The sequence below is a fragment of the Hermetia illucens genome, chromosome 5 (genome assembly GCF_905115235.1).
Source record: "Hermetia illucens chromosome 5, iHerIll2.2.curated.20191125, whole genome shotgun sequence".
Classification (NCBI taxonomy): domain Eukaryota; kingdom Metazoa; phylum Arthropoda; class Insecta; order Diptera; family Stratiomyidae; genus Hermetia; species Hermetia illucens.
In genome coordinates, this window is record NC_051853.1 from 48,473,381 (window position 1) to 48,493,925 (window position 20,545).

General features: G+C 41.3%; 1 protein-coding gene across 1 annotated transcript in view; it reads right to left on the bottom strand.

The window, feature by feature from the left end:
• Nucleotides 1-1,647, bottom strand: part of LOC119657594 (cuticle protein 16.5) — a 50,960-nt gene extending 49,313 nt beyond the window's left edge. The window contains exon 1 of the mRNA XM_038064577.1: nt 1,528-1,647. Within this exon, the coding sequence (XP_037920505.1) occupies nt 1,528-1,539 (12 nt within the window). The 5' untranslated portion in view covers nt 1,540-1,647. The remainder of the gene's footprint in view (nt 1-1,527) is intronic.
• Nucleotides 1,648-20,545: the final 18,898 nt, after the last annotated feature.

Here is a 20,545-nt window from a genome sequence, read left to right on the forward strand (position 1 = left end):
ATTCTGTAAGAAGCGTTGCGGCGTCAAACAGTTGCAAGAATGATGGAAAGGCATTAGGAACTTTGATCTTTCATGGAAAGAAGTTGCGGAACGAAGTGTGAATGGTCGTTGGAAAAATTGTATCCCGAAATGAGCAAAAGTGATGAAAATACGCAAAAGATGCATAACATCACACAACTAGTGAACAGGAGGGCTAAGCCCCCGTGAAAGTGAAAAAAATCTTATAAAAACTGTTTTCTACAAGAGATCCACGGGGCAACTAGCGGCGTTTTCTAAGTGAAAATATCAGACGTTCTAATGATATCAGAAAACAGAAATATGAGTTGGTCTATGAGGCTAAATATCACAAACGTTCATCTTTTTAATTAGGCCAGTTGAAGGTGGCATATATCCCGAACTCTTCAATATGAAATTCATCTGAATAGTTATTGCGATATACGTATATAATCTTCATCATTTAATAGAAATGCATTTCCTTAGTGTAATGGATGCTGAGAAAAGCTCCATATGTAATTTCATAAATGGTAACTAATTTTGGAAGGGTTTGAGTAGAGTCCTCAGAAATTCTGCAAGAAGGACATTTGCTCACATGCTATACATGTATGCAACCTTTTCAAATGCGATTAGACTTAGTATTAAGTTGGAGTTGAGAATATATTTGCCTCTGATATTGAGGATAGCAGAGGAATGTAAAGGATATTTTGATTCATTCAAACCATAATCGCCTTTCTATTTGTTAGACAGGATTATAAATCTGTGTGACCCGATTGTTAAGCTACTGCTACTGCTAAAATTACTGGGAACAGGGTAGACGAGTTTAGCCTTGGATAATCTTAGTTAATATGCTAAGAAAACTGCAAACAATAACATAGATTTGATGAGTTAAATACGCTAAAAAGACCAATTTTGGGACAACATACTGAATGAGCCATCGTTATAGAATTAAGACTAAATTAACACAAAAAATATATATTTTCCTACATCGCATATTCCTACATGTCATACTTAAAAAAGTTTAGTCAAGGATTTCCGAATTCAAGAAAAGGGGTAAAGAAACACTATAGACTTCGAGTGTAACCGTTGTTACATTTATGTAATTTGCAAACAATTCGTAAAATTATGATTGATTAGGGGAATCCTAATTTGATTTTCAGTTTTGCTTCGTCTAGGTTATTATCTAAACGCCCTTGGACTGTACATGATTTGGTTTCCAGTGCAATTCTGACTGCAAGCAGATCCTTGAATCTTACTTCCTCTTTCATATTCTACTCTCTAATTTCGTTCTTTATTCACTATTAAACTTTATCACAATGTCCACTTGATACCACAAACAACCCTTAATTCACTAGAAATTAACGATAAAAATTAAAACAGAACTAACTGCCGGATAAAACTATCTATCATAAGTAACTAAACATCACTTTCGCGATAAGTATCTAGTATAAACAGATAACCAGCACGTTTGAATCTGATGAATAGCCTGCTAATAATATGATCGCTAAACGATTAAACGATAAGTATATGTACCTTGAATACCATATTGCCGGTGGTTTTGAGTGATCTACACGGAAAATACTACTTTTGGTGTGCAAGACGCTGATGGTTGGCACAAATAATTGTTGCACTAAACTTGATCACAAACTGTAAACTGGGCTTCGTGCTTATATTTCTCGCTTTTATAGAAATTTTGTGCCTTAGATTTGAGAGCGTTTGATCCGTTGTAAATTGTATCAATGTTCCTGTAAGTATTACAATTCAGCTCGGAGCAATAATCAAGTTTTTGTGTTTGTTGTTATTTAAATTTCTTGGGGTGGAGGTGTTCAAACTTTTCGAAATGACGAGCCAAAACTATTGGTAAATGATACCCTACAGGGACTATTAGCTCGTCTACCATATAACATCTATCTTAATTTTTTTCGACAATCTCTGTTCTTATAATTTATCAACAATAGAAATCGAGGGCAAAGTCGTTAATAAGGATCTCTAATTGAGAGAAAAGGTCAAGGAATATTTTTTCTGGCGATACCAGCTCTTTGAAATTGAAGAGGCTGAAACTGTGGATTTTTATCTATATTAGGCTTAGGCTTCAAATAATAGGCGAGTTTTCATCTCAATATGGTTTGCACCTATGTTGTATCTGTGGTTGCAGGCGAGGGAAGAGCAACTGAAAGATGAGCTTGGAAGAGAAATTTTTTTCGGAGATTAAGGTATTGGAAATTTTACACTGTGTAAAACTGGAACCTGAGGAAAGAAGTGAATATACGAATAACCGTGAAATCTTGCTCTCTTGTCATTTAGCTCGATGGAGTACGTAAAATTAACAATCATTAACGTGGTCTAATTATCCCCATCCTTATTTTTCTACAAAAACTACGAAACTAGCATTATTACTACTAATGCTACAAAAGATAACTTTAAGGAGGATGCCGAAATTTTCAGCGAGTCTCATGCGTGTTGAATAAAAGAATGGCAAAAATATGACCAGGGACAAAAATACAACTTTTCCTGCAGTTACGTAATATAATGGTATGGACTCAAAAAGGGAATGATGATGGACACCGACTCAAAGCAGGGGGTAATGAGTGAATCATATTTTAAATTTAGCAGCAAATTCAAAGACAAGTTGCGAAATTGAAGTTTCTACTGAAATTTTTCGTCAATACGTGCTTTCACACCCTTGCGTTAGCTAGGCTCGGGAAAGTCAGGGGAGGAAGTTCGTTGAATGGCGGCTACAAACAGTGGTAAGTACACGCGAAATTCCTACCTTACTACAATTTGCAATCAAGTTACGAGGCCTCCTGCAAAAAACCCGAATCACCGCACACATTTTACATCTATTTTTACGGTTTGGTGTAAAATAAAACCTTATTAAAATCAGTTAAATGTCTGTGTATCTATTCGTCTGCCTTTCGCTCTGAGGTGCGGCAAGAAAGATGAGGAAGCAATTTTGTTGTCCGGAACAAAATCAAGCGGCCGAGGGGAACTTTACCAGGGGTATACTGGTATCATGGGAACCGGGATAGCCCCTGAATTCACATGTCTCAGGTGAATTTCTCTCTTATAAGCATTCAGATCGGTTATAGCAGTTGGCCCCTAGTGGGATTTTCATGGGGGTTATGGTTACATTCAAGCGAACAGAAACCTTCAGCTCTCGGCGTGGTATTGCGTTTCAACATGGGTGCCCTATTTTTTAGTTCGGTACAGATTCAGATTACACCCAGCAGTAAGAATAAACTGAGCTATGCACTCAGTGTATACTGGTACGGTTGTGCTTGACTCAACGGGTCTCTGATTGTGGTCACAAAGTCAATCCGTGTCTTAAGAAGGCCATGGGGTTAACTTGACAGGTATTCACGTAAAACCACAGAGACGTAACTGTCGGTCTGCCTCTCATAAACGACTGCAACGATTGACAACAAATTTGGTGGGAAGGTAGGGAGTATGAACTTCCACACATGCAATGAGTTACATCCTTCTATCTTGTGTTTTAGATGGGGAGGTCACCGTACATGCAAAATTTATACGGCTGCCATTCATCACCTGGTAGAGTGTAGCACGCAACCAGACCTTGGAGTTTTTGGGTAACAGTGGAGTTCACTTTCAATATGCTACTCCCATATAGCAATAATAGCACAGAACAGTCTCAGAACTGCATTTATAGATTTTAGACAGGGCAACGAAAGCGGATCCTGAGCTCTTAATCCATTGGACAACATCCAATTTGGTGCCTTAGTTGGCAAAACCAACGCTTCCTGGGTATACAAATACTTTGCTTTTTGGGTGTTTATTTTCAGTTCTTCTCTTCCCAAACCCAGTGCCATTTGGCTAAGGTCCGTGATTCGGTGAGAGAGCAAGTAGATATCACCAGCGTGCTCAAGGTTTTTGAGGAAAAATGTCATTTTCCATTTAACTCCTCGACGCTTTCGCTCTCCGCCCTCCAGATAAAGTGGCATGAAGAACGTCACCGATAACAAGCAGAAATAATATCGGTGACAGGATGCAACAGTGGCGGATTCCAGTTCTCAGTCCTCAAAATCCTCCAAGATTTTGCCCCGGTGCAGCACGGGGCATTTTGCGCCAGTTTCTCTGGAATGCCCTTTCTGCATAGAACACTGCAAGTACATTCCTGTTAACGATATAGAAAGCTTTCTCGAAATCGATGAAGTGCAGGTGCAGCGAAGATCTGAACTGCGCACTCTGTTATAAAATGAATGCAGGAGAATCCGAAGCGGAAACCAGCTTCGAGATGTTCTTTGATGGGTTTCAGAAATACTGAAGCTATTATCTTTGGAACGGCAGGGAGTATGCAGATACCCCTCCAATTGGCACAATCAAAACGGATCCCCTTCTTCAGAATCCCTCTGGGATAGGTCTCGGAGTCCTAAGATCTCTGTACGAACGGAAGCAAAAGGGGATGTACATTTTTTTCTTCGCCGAATATGGTCATGTTTGGTATCAAATGGAAGGTTGCAATTAGTACTTTCCGCCAAGGATCTTTTCTCTTGATCGCAGCACTCATATCCGAAGTTTCACGGCTCCACGTGCCCAGTCAAGCCGTTATTTTTCTTTCATTTTCAGTTTTATCTCGGGTGTTTCCTTCCGTAAAGTTGGCACGATATTCCGATGGTAATTTTATTTTTCGGATTCCAAGTTGAAGCATTCAAAGAACCCCCTCTCGCTGGCGTTCAGGACCCATAACAAAGAGGTAAGCAAGCACGTGCACGTGAACTTCACGGTCAATTTTGCAAAATTTTTAAGTTTTTGAGATAGCTGTCCTTCTAGGATGACTCATGCTATTCATGCTATTCATGGTTTTCTGACTCCCGCGGATCACATTAGTCATTACAGATTATTTTCAAATTTAGATTTCACACTTCGGAGGCTCAACGGTTCATGCATACAGGGTTTTGTAAATTTTTTTTTTCTTAAAACGCACATATTTTCCCGTTCTCGACTGTTTCATTTATGCATACTTCAACAGCAAACGTATTAAGTAAGCCGCGCTATTCATTTCAATGTGGTATTGTCGTTCAATGTACATTTAATACATTTAGTGTCTTAGGGTGCAGTAACCCCGCTAGTATGATTCTGTAAATTGGGATCCATATTACTAGTTTTCTACTTCTTAGAAAAATTACAGGAGGGAGGTTATTAACTTTATTGAACAGGTATCGGTGCGGGTGACCTTTTGAGGTCATCAGCAAGGAGGGGAACTTCTCAACAGGGACTAAAGCAATGACTACTTCTGGCATTTCAAATTCATGAGAAGGTGCACTTATGGACAAAATTATAATATACGTTCCATGGATGAGACGAGTAATCGCGTGGAAGGGTAAATTATGGTTTAATTATCCCTGGATACCACCTTGTTGTGGTGGTAGTTTACTACTATACCAAGGGTATCCAAACACATGGAGGTGGAAACAAAAGATTGTAACTCTCCAAGTAGTAAGAAGTCACAGACTTCCTTCTCCTTGATGAGAGGAACTGGAAACCTGACTACGGCCGGCCTGTCGGTGACACTGCTGTCTAACTTTTCGAAAAAACGGGGGAGGAAGGCTTGGCAGAAGGGAATTTCAGCCGCAAAGGAGAGGGTACTACAGGCTTACTGTCGGAACCTTCTCCTCCGCCTCTAGTACGAAAAGCGGAATGAAGGGAAGGTGATGATGTGGACGCAACTTGTCTGATTCCGATATGTGGAAACAGATCCATACAGCCTGGACACCGTGGACCGTGATGACAACGGAAGACACTTCGAAAGGACGCGAAGTTTCTTTGGAATGAGGACATGGGTATAGCTATAACACCAAGTGTGGCGGTATTCAGATAAATGCAAGAATGCGGAACTTTCGGCGGAAGGTAAGGACAAGCTGGTGACCCCGATGAGATTCACACTGAACACAGGAGACTTTTCAGTTAGCGGCGGTTTCCACATTAGACTACACTTATGTCTACAGACATAAGGGTCAGTCAAACTAACTTGCAGCATACCAAAGCCTCATTCCATCTACTGGCAGCATGACTGGTAAACTTGGAGGATTATTCTTATATATTTATGGTACAAGATCCATGAATTCACTTTAACAAAATCTGTGGAATTGGATCAGTCAACGGGACTTGGCTCGTTTTTGATTAGAGACCTTCGAGACGGAGGGCCTGTGTTCTGATGCCTAAATTGTTAGAGGCAACCATGCTGAGGCAATTCTGCTCCCAGGACCTAGTTGCGATCAATTTATAACAGCACGTTAGTGGTGAGAGGAGAAACGTCATAGTTGCCTATTCTTACTTACCCTATGGTCCTTTGTGTCCTCCGCAAAAAATATGGATCTGGTAGAGTAGGCAGAATCAAGTGGCCTTGAACTCTTAATAGGTCGTGATGCGAATGCTCTACGTATTCGTTGGGTAGCAGTAAATACAATCATTGAGGGGAGAAGCTGTTTGATCTTATCACTTCAGCTGATCTAATGACCGGTAACGTAGGGCCAAGTTGGACTATCTTAGAAAACCGGTTGGTACATTCACGAACTCCAGATTTGAGTCTATACAGACCCTCTTGGAAGTACAAAACCCCGGAGAATATATCCCAAAAGTGATAGGAGGAGAATTGGTGAATTGGCGGTTTCTGCAAACCTTTCAACACAAAGGTGTTGCAAGGGGATTTGAGACACTGTGAAATGTTATTAATGAAAAGGCTGCAACTGTTATACTATCACTTGAACACTTCAAAGTACCTGACCTGCATGGCATCTATCCAGCGATGTTAAAGGTGGGTATAGATCCCTTAGAGCAACTTCTAAGAAATATTTTTCGAGGATGTCTTGCTCTTGGCTACGTGTCTTCCTCTTGGCAGAAGGTTAAGGTTCCTAAGCCTGAGAAAGTTGACTATACATATTCAAAGAATTACCGGCGAATCAGCTTAACGTCATTTTCGCTGAAATGTCTAGAGAGACTGAGATTGAGCATCACATTCGCGGGAAAGCGCTTAGGTCGCTTCCACTGAAAGAAAACCAACATGCTTACCAAAGTGGAAAGTTCTATGAGTCTTGCTCTTCATTTTTTGGTTTCAAAGATAGAGGACGCAATTTTGAAACGCGAGTAGGTAAGATTAGGGGTACAACCCTTCATCTCACCGAAGAAATGATATGTTTTGAAATAACATATAGATGTAAAGGTGAAACGAGCTCTCACAACTTATGGGGTCTTAGGCTTCAGGCAATAATGTAGATATGTTGCTATCTAATGGCCGGTGTTCACTTATTCATCCGTAGTGGGGTTAGTGAAGGTGAAACAAAAGAGCTTTCGCTGGGAGAAATAAATGAGGGAAGCGAAGTATTGGATGCCTTAGCAAAAGAGTGTTCAATTTCCCGGACCGGAGCCGGCAATTGGGGTGTCATTCGCATTGACATATTGACATGATGAGCCTTAATGCTGACATGATGAGCCTTAATGGGCACACCAAAGTTTTCCTGTCAGAACCAAACAAACATACTGCAAAGTTTATTCTGTCGAAAAGCAGGAAGACCCTCCAAAATGGTGCGTGTCCATCCTGTAATGAGGGAGCGGAATCCACGTGAGGTTTTGTATATGAGTAATTTGGCTGTAGATCGATAAGACATCAGATTGTTGGTGCCGATGTGCAGCAACTGCAACGGAAATCCTGCGATACATAAACGTATCCGGGATATTCCTTTAGACATGGGAATCGAGTACAATGGACGATGAGAGTCTGAGTGCTCAGGGGCTTTGCTTCCCCCACACCTCAAACACACATACAAACGCGATGCCTGGGAGAGTAGTATAAATATTCGTTAAATGATTCTGGATTTCAAATAGTCGTGAAATATGCTTATTTGCAAAAAATAAAGGTCACAGTAGAACAATTTATAGGTATCACCCAGTGCCAGAGTAAATTGTTTTACTCCGATCCCAACGATGATGTTTGTAGGGTGGCAGATATCTTAAAGTCGCTTCATGTCCTGACGGTTTTCTTGAAAGAAGCGTTCTCTCAACAAACCTCTTTGTTCTTGTTATGGACACAGTTAAACGGGACATCCAACCTTTAGCGCCCCAAACATTACTTTATACAGATGATATTTTCAATTGAGCAAATTGTCTAAAAGTGGAATGATCGTCTCATTCAATATGGTCTCAGATTGAATCTGAATGAAATGGAACTTTTGACAATAGAGTCCAGTTATTCAAAAAGGCGAATTTAGTTCCCTCTGAAAAATACTGTTCACGAAGGGTGAGTCGAACTAGTGGCCAACCGTCGTAGATCCCCGTCCAGATGGATCACGTAAAATATTTCTATTTTCATCATCAACGGCGTAACAACCGGTATCCGGTCTAGGTCTGAATTAATAAGGAATTCCAGACATCCTAGGTTTGCGCCGAGGTCCATCAATTCGATATCCCTAAAACCTACGCCATCGCTCCATCTCAGGCAGGGTCTGCCTCACCTTCTTTTTCTACCGTAGATATTGCCCTTATAGACTTTCCGGGCTAGATCATCCTCATCCATACGGATTAAGTGACCCGCCCACCGTAACCTATTAAGCCGGATTTTATCCATAACCGGACGGTCATGGTATCGCTCATAGATTTCGTCGTTATGTAGGCTACGGAATCGTCCATCCTCATATAGGGGCCCAAAAATTCATCGGAGGATTCTTCTCTCGAGCACGGCCAAGAGTTCGCAATTCTTCTTGCTAAGAACCTAAGTCTCCGAGGAATACATGAGAACTGGCAAGATCATAGTCTTGTACAGTAAGAGTTTTGACCCTATAGTGAGACGTTTCGAGCGAAACAGTTTTTGTAAGCTGAAATAGGGTCTGTTGGTTGACAACAACCGTGCGCGGATTTCATCATCGTAGCTGTTATCGGTTGTGATTTTCGACCCTAGATAGGAAAAATTGTCAACGGTCTCAAAGTTGTATTCTCCTATTTTTATTCTTCCTGTTTGACCAGTACGGTTTGATGTTGTTGGTTGGTTCGCCTTCGGTGCTGACGTCGCCACCATATATTTTGTCTTGCCTTCATTGATGTGCAGCCCAAGATCTCGCGCTAATCGCCGCCTGCTCGATCTGGATGAAGGCAGTTTGTACATCTCGGGTGGTTCTTCCCATGATGTCGATATCGTCAGCATAGACCAGTAATTGGGTAAACTTGAAGAGGATCGTTCCTCTTGCATTTACCTCAGCATCACGGATCACTTTCTCGAGGGCCAGGTTAAAGAGGACGCATGATGGGGCATCCCCTTGTCGTAGACCGTTGTTGATATCGAATGGTCTTGAGAGTGATCCTTCTGCTTTTATCTGACCTCGTACATTGGTCAGGGTCAGCCTAGTCAGTCTTATCAGCTTCGTCGGGATACTGAATTCTCTCATGGCCGTGTACAGTTTTACCCTGGCTATGCTATCATAGGTGGCTTTAAAGTCGATGAATAGATGGTGCAACTGTTGTCCATATTCCAACAGTTTTTCCATCGCTTGCCGCACGGAGAAAATCTTAGAGATGGTACTCAGCAACGTGACACCTCTGTAGATGCTGTACTGCGTGATGTCTCCCGTTTTATGTATGAGACAGATAATGCCTCTTTGCCAATTGTCAGGCATTGATTCGTTGTCCCATACTTTGAGCACAAGTTGATGAACCACTTGGTGTAATTGGTCGTTTCCATATTTAACCGATTCAGTTGTAATTCCATCGGCTCCTGGCGAGTTATTGTTTTTAAGCCGATGAATTGCACGGACTGTTTCTCCTAAACTTGGTGATGGCAGTATTTGTCCGTCGTCTTCAATTGGCGGGACGTCCAACTCGCCGATGTTCTGGTTGTTCAGTAGCTCATGAAAGTACTCAACCCATCACTCTAATATGCCCATTCTATCGGAAATCAGATTTCCCTCTTTGTCTCGGCAGGAGGAGCATCGAGGTGTATAAGGCTTCATCCTGCTGACTTGTTGTTAAAACTTGTTGTTAAAACTTCCGCGCCTGGTGCGGCTGCTCCCTGTGTTTTTCTAGTTCACAGACTTGTTGGTTCTCCCAGGCTTCTTTTTCCGTCTGTGAAGTCGCTTCTCCCCTTGGCGGAGTTCGTGATAAGTCTCTGCACGTGCCCGCGTTCTTTGAGAATGCAACATTACTCGGTATGCGGCATTGTTCGGTTCCGTTGCTAGCTTACATTCATCGTCAAACCAGCCGTTCCGACTTCTTTTGCGGCTGGGGCCAAGTATCTTTTTGGCCGTATCAATGATAAAGTTATTCAGGTGGTTGTGAAGATCATTAGTTGATGCTTCATCTCCAGGACCTCTGTTGACTGCAGTTACTGCGGCATCCATTTCCCTCTTATAGGTGTCGCGGAGGGCTGTGTTGTGGATGGCTTCAGTGTTAACTCTCACCTGATTGTCAGAGGGGATTGTAAGTGGTGTCGTAATTCGAGCTCGGAGCACCATGCCAACGAGATAGTGGTTCGAGTCTATATTGCCTCCCCGAATAGGAGAAGGACAACTGCAGGTCCTGTCCTAAGGGCGTCGAAATAAGCAAAAAAATAAAAAATTTTAAAAGTTGCAACCATTCTATTCCTAGATCCTTGAAAATAATTCATATTGATAGTACCATAGTCGCCATTGCAACGGCAATGGATCAAAAACGATACACAAAGACATTTTCTACAAAAGTATGTGGGAGAACTATGCAAACGAGAGGTTGAGTCAACTTGAGATAGCTTTAGGAAACTATTAGATTTTTTCACGAAGATATTTTCGAAGCGTCGAAAAGCTTGAAGGGGATGCATACCATGAGCTAAAGCTGAAAGTACCTTATCGAGTTATCGAAAAGAGGAATGTTCAAGGTTAGTGAGAAATGAATTTAAACTGAACACATAGGAATGTCATCATTACAGCGCGAAGTCATCCAACTGTAACATTCTTTCTTCTTTAAAGGACCTTCCTTTTGAAATAAGAAACTTTTGATCCAACTTCTTAACCACTGTTTACCGCCGACTGACTTCTTAGTCACTCTGATCGCCAACGTAGCAAATCTCATACCGTACTCACGTTTAAGTTGGGCGGGTCTAATTGAATACAATTTCTGTGACGGTTGCTATTTTGGTGGAAAACTCCAAGACATATTGAGACTGTCTTTGCTTTTAGCTTTGAATGAGCAGTCAGCCTACATTTAGCCATCAAACGGTGATTTAAAATCCACGATATTGGATTTTTACAGGATGCAGAATGTTGCCTAAGAAAGATATAGTGAATTGCTTGGATGTCTGATCGGTCATGTAATTTAAAGTTGAGCTTTCAGACCCGTTTCGGAGCATGTTCTTTAATTGATTTTAATATATGTATATCTGCTGAAAGTAAATTGACATAAACGATAAGCAGGTGTATATGCATCTGTAGGCATAGCATACGTGCAGGCTTGGAGAGGACGTACGAGTACCTATGAATGGAATGCATGTTTTCTACGCCCATTGTTCGCAAATCATTTGTTAACTAATAATTGCAATGCAGAGTTGGAGGAGGTGAACAAATCCGCGGCTCCATTGTGGGCTTGAATGATTTCCATTGAAAGAAATAACAGATTAGAATGAGGGTAAGCATATTAACTTAATCCGTAAGAAGTTCATTCATCATTTATGCTCACAGAATTAACTATGTACACACATGTAGATATGTAATTAATTCTAATAGAATCCATAGTAGATACTTTCCAATGCTTGCTCATGGCTTGGAGTGAAACAACAACTTTTATTCAATCTATTTTACGGATTTGATTGAAAGCATGCGCTAGCTGAAAGGATAGAGTTTGAGATTTCAAGTTGGGCATGTGACACGAAAAAGTGGATTATACTAACCCTCCTGCATTCATGAACCTAATAGTCCCGAATACGACTAAACCGATAAAATCATGGAAATGATGGAATTAGGAAGCTAAGTGATGAAGGGAAGACAAATACGGTCCTTTAATGTTGCCATCGGGACTAATATATTGGCTTCCTCTCTGATGTGTTATGGCCTCATAAAGAGATAAGCTTGGGCTGAAATGTCATCAATCAGAATAAAATCTCTCCTTGGTCCTTGATATTTTCCTCATGGAATTTTGTTTGTGGAAAGACGAGCCTTTCCCCGAATCTTTGTTCAATTTCAGTTTGTATTGAAACCTCTCAGTACGCATCAAACGTTAATTTGAAAGTCGACCAGGTATTTAGGGTCATTGAGTGCATCCACTTAGCAATTCTTAAAGTCAGAGTCAGTAATTATATTAGCCAGGCTAAGATGTAAGCCTTCCAATTTCAGATCGGAATCTACTTCTTACAATACTTTGGGAACTAGTAACCTTTTGATTTGACGGGAACACATTATCATGGATATTGATCACGACGGCACTGCGAATTATATGTGAGCTGATGGTCAACGTAACTGCATTGAGTGGCTTGAATCGGAGGCTGGCAATCGATCTGGACCAGTTTCACTACACAACAAGCACATAATATTGCTCGTTTTCTGTAACCCTTGTCTAGGTGTGTCTGCATCCTAACATGGTACTGAAATGGCACAGAACTTTTGTGATGTCAGCCGGCTCGAGTGCCTCTCGAGTCAAAGGCAATGCAACTCTAGAGGTTTTATTAGGCCAGGGACTCCTCACAATCATTGCTAAGAGCACAAAATCGTATCGAAAGGTGAATCGATTGTTGGTTTTATGTTCAGGTGGAATAGTGAGTAACATGAAGATTATTCCATTGTATAATTTCCTACGTGAGATCAAAGAGTTCTTCATTGAAAAGTAGATGTAGGCTAGCCACATAGTTGGTTATTGTTTGAGAATATTTAGCTTTTTTCAAACTTGATCCGGTCTGGGATTGACTTATTTCTATTTACACATTTATCTTTAAATAATATATTAAATAGAAATATGTATCTATTCATCAAACGACCAGCATCTTAAGTAAAGCCTTTGGTCGTAAGCATATTTATTTCCTTCCAATGCCAAACATGGATGATGATATATTATCATATAAATTGTACAAAAGGGCACGGGGAATAAGGAAAAGATAGAATCATATTTTGTATTATCGTTTCAAAGGATTTTATATTGAAAATATGTGAAGGACTTTGGACATTGGCAACTCTCTCGAATCAAAAACACGCAACAGGGATTTGTGATTTGCTTGAAAATTTAATAAGGTGGATTTTTCTGTTTCCACAATTCGAGCTTTAGCGGTAAAGATACACAAATTAATGTGTGTACATACATACTATATATATGGTTACTGCGAATCGACATATTGTATGTCTCAGTATCTGATATCGAAAAAATCACCTATTTTCGCAGTCACTTCTCATAGAAGATACGGAGAGATTTAAGGTTTATCTATTGACTTGAAAGATGCTTTAATCTTTATCCCCCGTAATCGACTGTAGGCAGTTGATGCCGTGAATATGGACAAGTTGCCGTTATGTCTATTGGCAACAATTGGACAAAAATATAAATAAGATTGTCCTGTCGAGCAGGATTCGGAGTGGTACGAAATACCTTAACCTTGTAAAATTGAATAAATGAATTGAATAAATGCAATAACGTAAAATCATTTTTTCGAACGTGTCTAGACGTTAGCCAGTTGGGGGCATGAACTTGTCTTGGCTGGTCCCGTTAGCCCAGTCATTAAAGCTTTCAACCTCCAATTTCTTTCAGCCAATACCGATTGACATGAAATTTGGTTTCGTGAAACATAGATCAACCTAGGTTGTTGCGCGGTTGATGATGATGATGATGAGCTATCTCTTATGGATACTGAGGGATTATCTGTAGAACCGCTCCATGACCTATGAGATGCTAGAGGGTCAGAAGAGGATGGAGGTCAGGGGTAGCGCAGGACCCATCCCACCAGGACCAGAACTCCGCTAACGACGATTAAGCAGGTGGATCACTGCTTATGAATGCACTGGTCATCCTGACTAAAAGGAGAACTCCGACCCGGTGCCCCATAGCGATCGGCGGTAAAGTACCTTGGACTGACCCTTGACTCAAAGATGAGCTCTTTCGATCAAATCAAAGTAGAAGCGGGCAAGCCTGCAGCTAGATTTTCGGCCTGAAAGGTCATTTCTCTTCGATTTTTTTAGAAATTTTTTGTGCAGAACTGGATAAAGGTACAATTTTTTCAACATATATTTATATTAGGTTCTTAGCAAAAAAACTGCGAACTCTTGACCGCGTTCGACGGATGAATCCTCCGATGAATTTTTGGCCCCCTACATAAGGATGGACGATTCCGTAGCCTACATAACGACGAAATCTATGAGTGATATCACGACCATCTGGTGAGTGATACCACGACCGTCTGAACGTCCCTCTGCTGATATGGCAAGACGTATTTCGTAAACGCCTTTGCTTTGCGGGTGCCGTCTGCCCACCGCATCGTCTCTGAACGGGCCGCGATGGTGATCGCAGGAGTGATCCTCGTTGCCTTACTTTTTAAAGAGCGTAAAACCATATAGACGCGCAAGAGAGGTGGTTGCTCGTGAAAAACGGCAACGTACACTAAATGAGTGGTAAAGGAAACAAGAGATAGATGGAATGTGTGGCTCATTTGCAACTTAGGTGCACGGTCAAATCGGAGGCATGGTCCGACTGACTATTTCCTTAGCCAACTATTTAGCGGGCATGGAGGTTTTCAGTCACAATCAGGAGATCGCAAGTTGCCAATCTTATACAGTTTTGGCAAGTTGCGATCTCCTGATGGTGTGTTTTACAATGGGGTTGTAGATGACGCTCATTATACTTCTCTCTTTTGAAGAAAGTGTAATGGGATTCGTTAACAACTTTATATAGACACAGAAGATCTCTCTCCAGATAACATTATTGAGGAGAAGCTGAAGACCGCTGACAGATGGAGCCGTGTTGTGCAGTACGTTTTAGTTCTTCTCATTGATGTAATAGAGCTAGATGGAGCTGGAGAGGCCAGATGACGGGCGTTCCTTGCACTAACAGTGCTCTTCCTTATCTCGCCTTTTCTGGTAAAAGGAATTGAAAGCTCCCCAAGGCGGGAGAGCTCGTTGGCTAGCCCGAAGTAATGCGGCAAACTGTTTCTCGCTAGCACTCTAACGATAGCGAGGTGTTTAGGTAGTAAACGAGCGGCGTGAACAAAAGACTCTGTGCGTACACGCATTCATCTACTTTAACGCCACACTACACAGTAATATTGAAGGATGTTTCTGAGAAGAGAGTTGAAGAGTGTTAACGAGGGATGAATTGAGGTAAAGTTGGAGACGAATGTAGGATAAAACCAGGCATTTTGGAAGCTCTATTGATGATGTCAACGAAGTGGGAATTGAAGCGAAGTTTGTCATCGAATATTATACACGGGTCTTTGAAGGAGCTCAGTAGTGAAAGGGGTTTTCCACTAAGAGAATAGGAAAAATATGTTTGGGAGGGTTTAAGCGAATAGCACATCCAGTGGTATTTGACATTGAGTGCCAACTTGTTAACGTAAGACTAATGGATCAGATTATCAAGGTTGGACTGCAAGAGAGCTCAGTCCAATGGAGATGAAACAGAGAAAAATAATTTAATGTCTTCGTAGAGCAAACACGGGCAGGTGAGGATGGAGGCGAGGTTATTGATAAAAACCATTTTTTTGTGGAACTCGATGTTTATTCAAATGAAATGGCTCCCTGATACTAGAAGTGTCGAATTAGTACAATTTTTATCATGGAGAATTACGCCCTACAAGAAAGAGTCGAAATTCCAAAATTTTATTTTCAAAATCAGTCCTCGGTTACACTAACGTAATGTGTATAGAAATAAATACCGTGGTCTAAAAGTGCCAACGTCGCAGTGGCCAAAATTAATGAGAATGGTTCTGCGGCAACATCAAAGCCTAAAATTAGGGCAAGCGCTACTGTTTGGTGTGGTGTATGCTCGGACAAAGCCATTCACCCGATCTTTTTCCAAGGTGCAAGGTGCATCTGAGTTGGATGAAAATCGGGTGCCATGCCATACTACTTGCGAAACCGTGGATTTATTGAAAGTAATATTCTTTGACCGATTGATATCGAAACAAGATGATTTTGATCGGCTACTAAGTCTGATTGGCTCCACCTGACTTTTTATTGTGGAAATACTTAAAAAGCAAGGCTTATTCCAACAAACTAGAGTCTTCCGAACAACCTAAGTTCAACATATGTAACGAAATTGAACAACATATGTAATCGATCGCCTGGCACTCGGTTACTGGGGGATTGTTGTTTGAATGACACCTTTCTAAGAATTTGACCGTGTATCCAGCCTTTACCGATCGATTTTAGGCAATTGAGAGGAGTCGTAAAACACCTAATTCGGTATGTGCTTGGCGCCATTGACGTTTTTAAATATTCTGGTACAATGGCGGATGGTTTGTCACTCTTCCCGGCGTACCCTTCCTATACGAGTACATAAAGAGACGACATTTAGCCTGTTTAACGTTTTGTGCCGTAGGATTTATACGGTTAGTACCTTCCTGACGTGAGGTATATTAATAGGCAGGTTCTTGGCACCAGAAGACTTTTGTCTTTCTTTTTTTTTCTTCGTTGTTGGAAGGGTCAAAATTTGATTGGTAATATCTTTTGGATTTGGTTGCAAGCCTTCTTTAATTTCAAAATGAACTCCATATTATTTTCAGGTGTCAAGGGAATAGCCTCCAACCTTGTTCGGTGGGGAGTGAACCTGGAACAATACAGCGTACTCCAGGTTCCAATTGTTGATGCATCTCAATTAGTAGGGCGAATCCAACAGACCTTTTTCTCCTTCCTCTTTAGCCCTAGTCCCGTTCATAAGTGGGATGAACTCGTTGATTTCCCCCTAGATCGAGTTTGCGAGCCTTTCAATTCACCATCCAGTGTTCAAGCCATCTTTTTTTTCAGCCGGCCCATCATCTGATATAATGGTGAGTTTCATCAGCCGCTCATCAAATCCACCAAATCCCTCAGAAACGACACATCAAAAGACCATCATCTTAAATCAGGGTATAAGAATAATTACTTTCGGTCAATGTGAAACGTGGAAGATGAGATATTATCATATAAATTGTACAAAACGTGTGCACGAGGAATAAAGAAAAGATAGATTGATATTTTGTATTATCGTTTCAAAGGATATTGAAAATATATGAAGGACTCTGGGTATGGCAACTATCTCATCATTTGTGATTTGCTTGAAAATTTAACAAGAGGAATTTTACTGTTCCCAGAATTGGAACTTCAGCGATAAAGATACACGAATGAATGTGTGTACATACATATTATATATCTGTTTACTGTGAATCGACATATTGTATGTGCCTCGGTGCTTGATTTAAAAAAATCACCTATTTTCACAGTCACTTCTCATAGAAAACATGGAGAGATTTAAGGTTTATCTATTGACCTGGAAGATGCTTTAATTTTTATCTCCTGTAATCAATTGTGAGCAGTTGGAGCCGTTGACGGACTTCAGCCAAGTTACCATTGTGCATGTTGCCAACAAGAGGAAAAAAATATAAATAAGATGGTCCTGTTGAGCAGGATTCGGAGTGATATGAAATACCTTAACCTTGTAAAATTTAAGGTTATTTCAAATGAAATAACGTAAAATCAATTTTTTGAATATGTCTAGACGTTGGCCAGTTTGGGGGCAGGAACCTGACTCCTGAATCGGATCAGATATTCGCTTTTTCGAGTTTGTATTGGGGCTCTGGAAAATTCCGTTGTTCCCCCGTAATGTTGTGTCCGGTATTAGTGTACCCTAGAAAATATCTGAAAGTGAGCATGAATGCGGTATAATGAACCATCCCGACATTTCCAAGGTATGTCGTTGTATCATAAAATTTATTGTTCAGAAATGTAATAAGAAAATGCAGGTTCAACCACATTAACAACCGGGAAAGTCCTCTGCCGTTTCTTAGGCCCGCTTCAGCGTCGTCTGAAAACGATTTCCTATTTCTTTCCGACAAAAAAATGTGAGCCCCAAAAAGTGAAACAGGTCGCGTTCTCCGAATCTATCCAGCTGGAAAATTTCAATGGTGCACCTATATTTAATCGAGGCTTACAAATGCATTTCGTTCCGATATCTGCACATATATAGTTTATAATGGTATATTACCATATTTTAGAAATTTAAGCTAACAACCTTCCTTAAGTGGTTTTAACTTCGCGGCTTAATTCTGGAAAATTTGAATGAAAAGTAATTATTCTTAAAAAAGCTATCTATGGCGTCACCAACATATAAAGTGAACTCAAATGAACGGTGGGTAGCATGGGAGCATTTTAGATTACATATTGTAAGTGGCGGCAGTTTTCTGTGGAGTTTAAAGAAAAGCATACATGCGGATGGGAGGTGCAAAATTTTTTCCAGTGAATATGGTCATGTGGGGTATCCAATGAAAGGACTCGATTAGTACTTCACGCAACTGATCTTATTTCTTATAGGGAATGAAACATGGGGGAAGGAGGGCTCAGGATGTGTATTCCAGAAAGTGAAACAGGTGTCGCTCTCAGAACCGGTCCAACCGAAAAATCTCAGTAGATTCACAATGGTGCGTGCATCTATTCTAGAAATTACTCGAGACAGACATGTGTCTGTGCATGTAACGTGTATGCGCTAATTAAGTTTGCGGGTAGTATCCATTAGGACAGAGATATGTGTACGTTAGTACCAGTAGTATTTACTTTAAGTACATATTTGTATGCTTTTGTGCACGGGGTAAAGTAGAAGTGCTTGAAGACGCGTTAGATCAATTTGGGTGGGCAACCTTTGTTTATTTAGGATTAGCACAATGTTGATGTATTTGATATGTATGTACATATGTATATTTGGCAATTAATGAAGGAATATTTTGAAGTTCTAGCTTTGTTCGAATAGAAAACCATGTAAAAGGAGTTCCTCACATAAATGAATACAAAACCTTGTTTGCTGGTCATATGTTAGGGGCGGCGAATCTGGTAGGAGTTGAACCACTTACACTGGTAGCCATTTTTCACGGATTACTGGTGGTACTAAGACATGATTCTAGTCAGCATTCAGTCAGGAAACAGTAGCCCATCTGTGCTGAAAACAACAACAGGGACTTCCTGCAACGAGGAGGCAGACAGACTAGTGGTTTTCAGCTTGTAAACCACTGTCCCTGATCTGGGTGTAGCGAGTATCAGCCATAGTACTCCTGGCCAGAAACCGTCTACATTGGAGTGCCGTCCAAAAGCAAGAGTTAACAAGAAACGCGGCCACCGGAAACCAGTAATGATGCGGAGGTTCGCAGGCGTCGTGCTCATTACTAGAAGGTCATACATATTCTAAGCAAGATTGCGAAGTATAAGGATGCCTGTCGGCAAGAGGGATGAAATGGACCTCAATCAATTCCAAGTAATTGGCGAAGAATACGATAAAAAACTCCTGGGAAACCACAGAAGGCGAAGCTTACGGAAATCGATCTCAAGATGTACATCAACTCAAAGGGAGCATAGTGTACCAGGACTCGGTCGCTTTCATCTGGTAGCCGCAGATCTCCATGGATAAGGACAAGTTCCTCCATTCCTTCCAACATCAAAACCTCGCGATCCCCGTAGATGCCTAGGTGGTTATCAAGGAGGAAGAACCCAACGTGAGCTTTCAACCTTTTCTGCTCCGTATAAATGGTGAGTGCCTGGAAGCATTAGAAAGGGAGTATTATAAATGCGCACAAATGTGAAAGTGTTCCGCCACGCGAAATCGGACGGCCACCTGGATTCAGTTGATACTCCAGTTTTCCAGCGAGATGTACGAGGAGGTAACCATCGACGGTCCGACGGGGCTGACGAACCCCCTACGCAAGCAGATCATGTTGAGGGTAGCGCAGATAAATTTCCAGCACTCAGAGTGCACCCCAGATAATCTGCTGATTTCCAATCTAGAGGAAAACATCGATGTCGCACAAATACTGGATCGGGGGAGACCGAACGATGCACGCTTTTATGTGTCTGGACCAGTGACCTAAGCGTGGTCGAATTGAAGCAGGTGCGTAAATCTCCTCGGGTTACATGGCTCACGATCGGTCAGCTACTCCTAGAAATATAAAATTTGATGTCCACCATTGCAGCAACTTGTTGATTGGGTGAAATTCGGAAATCAACGAAAGAGATGGGTCTCTCTTTGATTTTATTATTACCAAAAATTTTTCGGTGCGTAACTGGGACAGTACACTAACCTTCCATTTCACCAGCTCGAACAACTGCAACGATTGGGAGGAGGTCCTTGATATCTCCCTAGTAACTGATAATGGGGTTTTTCGGGTGAAAAAGTGGGGAGTGTCTGACCAAAACTCGTTCTCGGATCACAGTTGGGTCCTTCCCAATATAAATCTACCTTTTTTTTTTGAGGAGGTGGAAATCTTCAAAAGACTCTGGCCTGGGCACGCCAGAGTGTGGGATTTTTACCCACTAAAACCACCCCCGACTCCCCCCCCCCCCCCCCCCCCTACCCCGTGGGACCACCTTTAGGTATTACATCACGGGGCGGAGTTACCTTACTTTAGCTAGGTCTCCTTCCGTCTACCCGCGGG